This window comes from Salvelinus sp. IW2-2015, linkage group LG9 (genome assembly GCF_002910315.2).
Source record: "Salvelinus sp. IW2-2015 linkage group LG9, ASM291031v2, whole genome shotgun sequence".
NCBI classification, from domain to species: domain Eukaryota; kingdom Metazoa; phylum Chordata; class Actinopteri; order Salmoniformes; family Salmonidae; genus Salvelinus; species Salvelinus sp. IW2-2015.
The window spans coordinates 16,710,758-16,720,165 of NC_036849.1; the positions used below are offsets into that span (position 1 = coordinate 16,710,758).

A 9,408-nucleotide genomic window follows, 5' to 3' on the forward strand; every position below is an offset into this window, starting at 1 on the left:
AAGAGAGAGATCTCTCCCTTATCAATCCTCGCTCATCAACTCATCCTTGACCGCTGGCTACGTCCCTTCCGTCTTCAAGAGAGCGAGAGTTGCACCCCTTCTTGAAAAAACCTACACTCGATCCTCCGCATGTCAACAACTACAGACCAAGTATCCCTTCTTTCTTTTCTCTCCAAAACTCTTGAACGTGCCGTCCTTGGCCAGCTCTCCTGCTATCTCTCTCAGAATGACCTTCTTGATCCAATCAGTCAGGTTTCAAGACTAGTCATATCAAACTGAGACTGCTCTTCTCTTGTTCACGGAGGCGCTCCGCACTCCTAAAGCTAACTCTCTCTCCTCTCATCCTTCTAGACCTATCGGCTGCCTTTGATACTGTGAACCCATTCAGATCTCCTCTCCCACCTCTCCGAGTTGGGCATCTCCGGCGCGGCCCCACGCTTGGATTGCGTCCTACCTGACAGGTCGCTCCTACCAGGTGGCGTGGCGAGAATCTGTCCTCCGACACGTGCTCTCACCACTGGTGTCCCCCAGGCTCTGTTCTAGGCACTCTCCTATTCTCGCTATACACCAAGTCACTTGGCTCTGTCATATCCTCACATGGTCTCTCCTATCATTGCTATGCCAGACGACACACAATTAATCTTCTCCTTTCCCCTTCTGATAACCAGGTGGCGAATCGCATCTCTGCATGGTCTGGCAGACATATCAGTGTGGATGACGGATCACCACCTCAAGCTGAACCCGCAAGACGGAGCTGCTCTTTCTCCCCGGGGAAGGACTGCCGTTCCATGATCTTCGCCATCACGGTTGACAACTCCATTGTGGTCCTCCTCCCAGAGTGCTAAGACCTTGGCGTGATCCTGGACAACACCCTGTCGTTTCAAAACTAACATAAGGCGGTGACCCGTTCCTGTAGGTTCATGCTCTACAAACATTCGCAGAATACGACCCTGCCTCACAACAGGAAGCGGCGGCAGGTCCTAATCCAGGCACTTGTCATCTCCCTCTGGATTACTGCAACTCGCTGTTGGCTGGGCTCCCTGCCTGTGCCATTAAACCCCTACAACTCATCCAGAACGCCGCAGGCCCTATGGTGTTCAACCTTCCCAAGTTCTCTCAACGTCACCCCGCCCTCCGCTCTCTCGACTGGCTTCAGTTGAAGCTCGCATCCGCTACAAGACCATGAGGTGCTTGCTACGGAGCTGTGAGGGGAACGGGCACCTCCGTACCTTCAGGCTCTGATCAGGCCCTACACCCAAACAAGGGCACTGCGTTCGTCCACCTCTGGCCTGCTCGCCTCCCTACCTCTGAGGAAGTACAGCTCCCGCTCAGCCCAGTCAAAATGTTCGCTGCTCTGGCACCCAATGGTGGAACAAACTCCCCCACGACGCCAGGTCAGCGGGTCAATCACCACCTTCCGGAAACACCTGAAACACCACTCTTTAAGGAATACCTAGGATAGGATAAAGTAATCCTTCTAACCCCCCCCCCCCTTAAAAGAGTTAGATGCACTATTGTAAAGTGGCTGTTCCACTGGATATCATAAGGTGAATGCACCAACTTGTAAGTCGCTCTGGATAAGAGCGTCTGCTAAATGACTTAAATGTTAAATGCTCTATTTGTGGCATTTCTATCTGCAAAATACAATAACGTTTGGCTATCGAATGTAGCCCAGGTTTACAATTCCCAGTAAATCATGCCTTGTATTATACTCAACCCTAGTGGCAAATGTGAGAATCACATCAATATGAAAAGTAGGATGTTTGGAATATAGTTCTAATCATTCATGTATTGTGAAATGTATTGTATAAATCATCATAGTCCAAGCCACTGGAATAAACTGCTGACTAAAATTAGGACCTGTGAAAAGCTGACCACCAGCCACTGGTTACAGTAGATGGAAAGATTGCATATAGACAATTCTTGGGACTTCCAAACAGAACCTTTGGAATGGTGTGAAAACGGTAGACCTAGAAACTATGGCCATGTTATTTATGGTCTAGTGTTTACTCCAAGTACCATCCACAGTAGTGGATGCTGAATGAAATGAGAAGGGCTGGTTAGCCTAGAGATCTCATTCAGAAGATATTTGATCCAAAATGCTTAACAGTTAACGTTTCCTTGGCCCACGAAGGAATCTTCATTCTTTCTCCATTTCCCTTTCCAGGAAATGAATTATACAGGAAACAGTAGCCTTCGGTGTTCCTCAAGGTTCCGTTTCAGGATCTAGCTCTCCTTTTACTGCTATGCGAACGACACACATCTGTACATTTCAATAAAACATGGTGAAACCCCAAGATTGCATATCCTGGAAGCCTGTGTTTCAGACATAAGGAAGAGGATGGCGGCAAATGTTCTACTTTTAAACTCGGACAAAACAGAGATGCTATTTCTAGATCCCAAGAAACAAAGATCTGCTGTTAAATCTTGATGGTTATACAGTCGTCTCAAATAAAATTGAAGGACCTCAGCTTTACTCTGGACCTTGATCTCTTTTGACGAACAGAGCAATAATATTTCAAGGTCAGCTGTCTCCCCCCCTCCCCCACGCCCTCCCCCCCCCCCCCCCCCCCCCCCCCCCATCTTCATAACATTGCAAAAAATCTGAAACCTTTTATCCAAAAATGATGCAGAAAAACTAATCCATGCTTGTCACTTCTAATTTAGACTACTGCAATGCTCTACTCTCCGGCTAAAGCACTACATAAACTTTGGTTAGTGCTAAACACGGCTGCTAGAATCCTGACTAGAACCAAAAAATGTATCATTAATCCAGTGCTAGCCTCTCTACACTGGCTTCCTGTTAAGTCTAGGGCTGATTTCAAGATTTTACTGCTACAATACATGGACGTTCTCCTACCCATCTCTCTGATTTGGCCTTGCCGTACATACCTACACATACGGTACAATCACATCTACATACCTGCACATCTACCACTTGTGTTTAATTGCTAAATTGAAATTATTTCGCCACTATGGCCTATTTATTGCCTTACCTCCCTAATCTTACTTCATTTGCAAACACTGTATATAGATTTTTCTAGTGTGTTATTGACTGTACGTTTGTTTATCCCATGTGTAACTGTGTTGTTTTTGTCACACTGCTTTGCTTTATCTTGGCCAGGTCGCGGTTGTAAATGAGAACTTGTTCTCAACTGGCCTACCTGGATAAATAAAGGTGAAAAAAAATTAAATATGTCAAATTAAAAAACAAGACGCAGTCCTCCTTATTGTCCCTAGACTTTCTAAGCAAACAGCTGGAGGCAGGGGTTTCACTTATAAAGCTACATTTTAATGTAATGGTCTGCCTCTCCATGTGAGACGCAGACTTGGTCTCAAACTTAACTCTTTACTGAAGACTCATCTCTTCAGAAGGTCCTATGATTGAGTGTAGTCTGGCCCAGGATTGCAAAGGTGAACGGCAAGGCACTGGAGTGATGAACCGCCCTTGCAGTCTCTGTCTGGCCGGTTCCCCTCTCTCCACTGGGATTCTCTGCCTCTAACCCAATTACAGGGGCTGAGTTACTGGCTTACTGGTGCTCTTCCATGCCGTCCCTAGGAGGGGTGTGTCACTTGAGTGGGTTGAGTCACTGACGTGGTCTTCCTGTCTGGGTTGGTGCCCACCCTTGGGTTGTGCCGTGGCGGAGATCTTTGTGGGCTTTACCCGGCCTTGTCTCAGGATGGTAAGTTGGTGGTTGAAGGTATCCCTCTAGTGGTGTGGAGGCTGTGCTTTGGCAAAGTGGGTGGGGTTATATCCTGCCTGTTTGGCCCTGTCCGGGGGTATCATCGGATGGGGCCACAGTGTCTCCTGACCCCTCCCGTCTCAGCCTCCAGTATTTATGCTGCAGTAGTTTATGTGTCGGGGGGCTAGGGTCAGTCTTATATCTGGAGTATTTCTCCTGTCTTTTCCATTGTCCTGTGTGAATTTAAGTATGCTCTCTCTTTCTCGGAGGACCTGAGCCCTAGGACCATGCCTCAGGACTACCTGTCATGATGACTCCTTGCTGTCCCCAGTCCACCTGGCTGTGCTGCTGCTCCAGTTTCAACTGTTCTGCCTGCGGCTATGGAACCCTGACTTATTCACCAGACGTGCTACCTGTCCCAGACCTGCTGTTTTCAACTCTCTAGAGACAGCAGGAGCAGTAGAGATACTCTGAATGATCGGCTATGAAAAGCCAACTGATATTTATTCCTGAGGTGCTGACTTGTTGCACCCTCGACAACCACTGTGATTATTATTTGACCATGCTGGTCATTTATGAACATTTGAACATCTTGGCCATGTTCTGTTATAATCTCCACCCGGCACAGCCAGAAGAGGAATGGCCACCCCTCATAGCCTGGTTCCTCTCTAGGTATCTTCCTAGATTTTGGCCTTTCTCAGGAGTTTTTCCTAGCCACCGTGCTTCTACACCTGCATTGCTTGCTGTTTGGGGTTTTAGGCTGGGTTTCTGTCCAGCACTTTGATATATCAGCTGATGTAAGAAGGGCTATATAAATACATTTGATTTGATTTAGACTGCTGCGCCACTCAGGAGCAAATTATTTGTAATTATGTTCCGCCATCCGACCATCTGTGGCTGAAACTAGTTGATGATCCCTGATCTACAGGTAGATAATTACACCTAAGTGTTTGCTTGTTACAATTTACAAAGCAAAACAAATGTAGCAGTGACAAGACCCCTGCGTGCCAGGAGTGTATTCATTACGCCTTGCAACCGAAACAGTTTAAGAACCAAATGGAGCGAAATGGGGAGGGACCTACCTGAATTTGACCAATAGAAACTCGTTTCCGTTGCAAAAGTTCTGTTTGGAGTAAACTGTTTCTGTTGTAACAGACGAAACGTTTTGCAACAAAATCGGTGTAATGAATACACCCCAGGTCAACTGCGACTGTGTTGCATCAACATGCGTCACACTACATCGTTCAAATCAAAGTACTTTGTTTGGGCAACAACAAATACATTGTTAAAGCCCCGGTCAAAAAAGCTTTACCGTTATTATGGTACATCATCCCGATAGTTCCTCCGGTGTTGATGACCAAGACTCGCGCTTCAGCACAGGGGCTCACATCCAGAGACTCAACACTGTTGCTGCTCGACAACCTCCGTCGGCCTGGCTGTGCAACATTGCTCTGGTGAACAGAGGTCTGCGATTTGAACACATCAGACTGATCAGGTTGACTCAACCTTGAATGGAACAAAACTCTAGCTAGAAAGGTCATTACTGAAGCTGGAGACGGACATGATGTAGGCTTTTTACATTCCGCCATAATGACTGGACAGCTGATGGCGGGGGAAGAGTGCATGTTGAACCAAAGGGATGTTCTTAAAGTGACAGACCGCTACCAATGACAGGTTGTTGTGAAGTGCCAAAACGCAATTTACAGAGAAACCTACCTACAGTATATCAAAACTGTAATGTTACTAATCTGATTGATTTTATTATAAACCTAAGCAAATATAATGATTCACAATGATAATATTGCCCAAAATGTTTTTCCAAGTTAAAACAATGCACATGCAATGCAATTATAAGAGTGAGACTCACCAGAAGGAAGAAGTCCATAATGTAGTGTAGAGAACGTACGTTAATGGCTATTGAGTTTTTCGTCAATAGCCTTCAAGGATAATTTCAAAAGAGTAGCGTCTTTAACCAATAGGAAAAAATGGTAGACCAATCCTTGAAGTTGTTGGCAAAACACCATGATCACGTGGGAGTAATTAACCCTTGTATGGTGTTAACGTTTTTGTTACTCACCCAATGTTCGCCGGTCTGATGGACCCACAACATTATTGGGTTTTTAAAACAATATAGCCATAACAATTTACGTAAAAATATTTCAAACTTAATACTTAAATGTTGACTTATTTGGGGCGGCAGGTAGCCTAGGGGCCAGTAACCGAAAGGTTGCTGGATCGAATCCCCGAGCTGACATGATAAAAATCTGTCGTTCTGCCCCTGAACAAGGCAGTTAACCCACTGTTCGCTGGAAGGCCTTCATTGTTAATAAGAATTTGTTCTTAACTGACATACCTAGTTAAATAAAGGTTAAATATGTTTTTTTTTTTATCAATTACAACAGTATACATGGTTAATATTTGCCATTTACCTCTGCTAGATCACATTTACATGGTTAATATTTGCCATTTACCTCTGCTAGATCACATTTATCAATAAAAGCGCTATTTGTTTGGATAAAATGTGATTTTTGTGAAAATGAATCAATTATATTCAAGACATGGGTGGAATAAATCATGTTTATCTTGAACAAATATAAATTAAACAAGGTTTTCATCACTATTGATGTTTATTGCTTTGAATTGAATAAATTGGATGCCAAATTTTGCATACAGTATTTTATGGAAATGATAAATGAGCCCCATTTAACACAAATGAAGGCCAGTCTACACACCACATGAGGGACAGTTTTACTGTGTGCGTGTTGCAAATGTATTTCTTGCAGTTGATGCATGTGTACTGTGTCTTCCTGTCCTTCTTGGGTCCACACACATCTCAGCGCTTCTTGTTGCTACTGGCTGCAATCTAGAATGATGAAAACACTTAGTTCAGGAATTTTACTAACATCTCACTCACTCACATATATAGTTACAGCAGGCCAAGGTAGGAGAGTCAGACACACACACATGCAACAACATCCCTCACACTTACTTCCGGGAATTGGAGTTGTTGGTTCTGTGGGTCGGGCGGATGGGGCACCAGCATCCTCCTCCTGAATCCTCCTCATGATGGCTGCAGAAGCTGGGGTAATTGGAATTCAGTCTTCAGCGAGATTGCTGTTAGCCTGGTTGCCATCTCTGTTCAGCTATTACTTGCCACTCCTGTCATTGAATTCCACTCATTGCCACTCCTGTCATTTGCCAATGGATATGCAGGATAGGAACACTCCATTCCAGCTAAACAATGGACATATAGCAATAAGCAAAAATACACATTTTCATACACGTCTAAAATCTATGAATAAAAAATGTGAAAACAGTAATATTTTACACACACATGAACATAGCCATAAGCAATGATTTCTGATTTAAAAAAACACAAATGTCAAAAACGTGTGGATGTGGCCTTTCAGAATTAAACTCTTCAAATATACAGTGGATATACAGTGGATATACAATACAATTGATATACACTGAGTGTACAAAACATTAGGAACACCTGCTCTTTTCATGACATAGACTGCCCAGGTGAATCGAAGTGAAAGCTATGGTCCATTATTGATGTCACTTGTTAAATCCACTTCAATCAGTGTAGATGAAGGGGAGGAGACAGGTAAATAAGGATTTTTTATGTATTAAGTACCAAAATAAAGTATAAATCATTTAAAATTCCTTATATCTTGTTTTTTAAATTTACAGATAGCCAGGGTAACACTCCAACACTCAGACATAATTTACAAACGAAGCATGTGTGTTTAGTGAGTCCTCCAGATCAAAGGCAGTAGGGATGACCATGGATGTTCTCTTGATAAGTATGTGTGTCACGTTCTGACCTTAGTTCCTTTGTTATGTCTTTATTTTAGTTTGGTCAGGGTGTGAGTTGGGGTGGGCATTCTATGTTGTTTTTTCTATGTTTTGTTCTATTGTCCTTTTCTATGTGTTTGGCCTAGTATGGTTCTCAATCAGAGGCAGGTGTCAGTCGTTGTCTCTGATTGGGAGCCATATTTAGGTAGCCTGTTTTTCATTGTGTTTTGTGGGTGATTATTTTATGTGTAGTGGATGTCACCTTACAGAACTGTTTCGTTCTCCTTTGTTATTTTGTTTAGGGTTCTATGTTTAATAAATATAATGATGAACACTTATCACGCTGCGCTTTGGTCCTCACCTCATTCCAACGATGAGCGTTACAATGTGAATTTGATCATTTTCCTGTCCTTCTAAGCATTCAAAATGTCACTATGGAGTAAAAAGTACATCATTTTCTTTAGGAATGTAGTGAAGTAAAAGTAAAAGTTGTTAAAAAATAAAGTACAGATACCCCCAAAAAACGAATTAAGTAGTACTTTAAAGTACTTTACACCACTGAACATGGGCCGGCATCACTGTGGAACGCTTTCAACAGCTTGCAGAGTCCATGAATAGACTTATCTCTTCAGTAGGTCCTATGAGTGTAGTCTGGCCCAGGGGTGCAAAGGTGAACAGCAAGGCACTGGAGTGATGAACCGCCCTTGCCGTCTCCCCACTGGGACTCTCTGCCACTATTACGGGGGCTGAGAGTTTCTCTCTCCAAAGACTGGAGTTGAAAAGATGGGCAGATAAAAGTTCCAGTGTTGTATTGGAAATGTAATTATCTTTGTAAGGGTGTGTGGATGAAAGCTCCTGATTCAGCTGATCTTTTCCTCAAATTCATATTCTAAACTGGCAAAGGTTTGTGGTGAACACGATCACTTAGGTCAACTGTGACTGATTGGCCAGTTAAGTACTAAAACAAACAATACTTTTGGTTGTCTTGTACACTTAACAAACATAATATTATTAAGTTGAGTCCTGCTGTTGCCTAATTTTGTACGTCATAGCTAGTTAATCATTAGTTGACCGTTAGGTCAGTACACATCCATGGAACTCTGATCAAGTATTCCCACGCGTAATAGAGCCACTTGATCATACACAAAAGTAATCCATGTTAGAAATGATTGTTTGTCAAACATTATATCTGTTTGGGCTTCTTGTTATCAATTTGCAGTCTGCAAATTTGTAATTATGTTTTCCCGCTCTCCGACCATCCGTGGCTGAATCTAGCTGATGATCCTTGTTCAACAGGTAGATAATGACGTCTAAGTGTTTGCTTGTTACAATTTACAAAGCAAGTGTAGCAGCAGTAACATTTGACAACTCACGAGACGCGACCCCCTGCATGCCATTCATAATTGAAGGCTCTTCTTTTGTTATCATTTGGCTTTTTATTAGTTTGCATGGTTCTCATCTATAGTCCTGCCAGTGGAGATATAAGTCTGGTACAAAAGTAAAGGTCTACATCAGATATATTAGAAACCAGAATCGTTGACATTTAGTTTTTTTAGCAGGTCACAGATTGCCTTTTCTGCCTCCCAATTGTGTCATTCTGCTTTGCCCAAAAGCCCAAACTTGCCCAAAACCTGTTCTTTTTAACTCCTTATTTATCTTTCTGCAAGTATTTTTGTCCTATCAATGCATGTATTGATATTTTCTTCCAGCTACTAAAACGTCATCGTCATTGATTGGACGTTCCGTTATTTGCCAGCAGATGGCGCATAATTACACATAATGTAAATACAAAGGACAATAACATTATGACACAATAAAGCAGGAAGCATTATTGACTCACTCAATATGGAAGGTGTCAGATGATGCGGATGCTACGCTACAGCACTGTTTTGCTAGCACAGACTGGAATATGTTCCGGGATTCA

The 9,408-nt window shown here is 43.0% G+C and overlaps 1 protein-coding gene across 2 annotated transcripts in view; it reads right to left on the reverse strand.

Annotated features, from left to right (window-relative positions):
- LOC112081138 (L-asparaginase 1) overlaps positions 1–5,688 on the reverse strand; it is a 126,394-nt gene extending 120,706 nt beyond the window's left edge. Inside the window, exons 1-2 of one of the 2 annotated variants that reach the window (XM_024147246.2) lie at positions 5,551–5,688; positions 4,996–5,149 (exon numbers count right to left, since the gene is read on the reverse strand). In XM_024147246.2, coding sequence (XP_024003014.1) covers positions 4,996–5,149; positions 5,551–5,568 — 172 coding nt within the window. In that variant the 5' untranslated portion in view covers positions 5,569–5,688. Of the gene's footprint in view, positions 1–4,995; positions 5,294–5,550 lie in introns of those variants that run through there. The other variant, XM_024147245.2, reaches the window with a different exon arrangement.
- Positions 5,689–9,408: the final 3,720 nt, after the last annotated feature.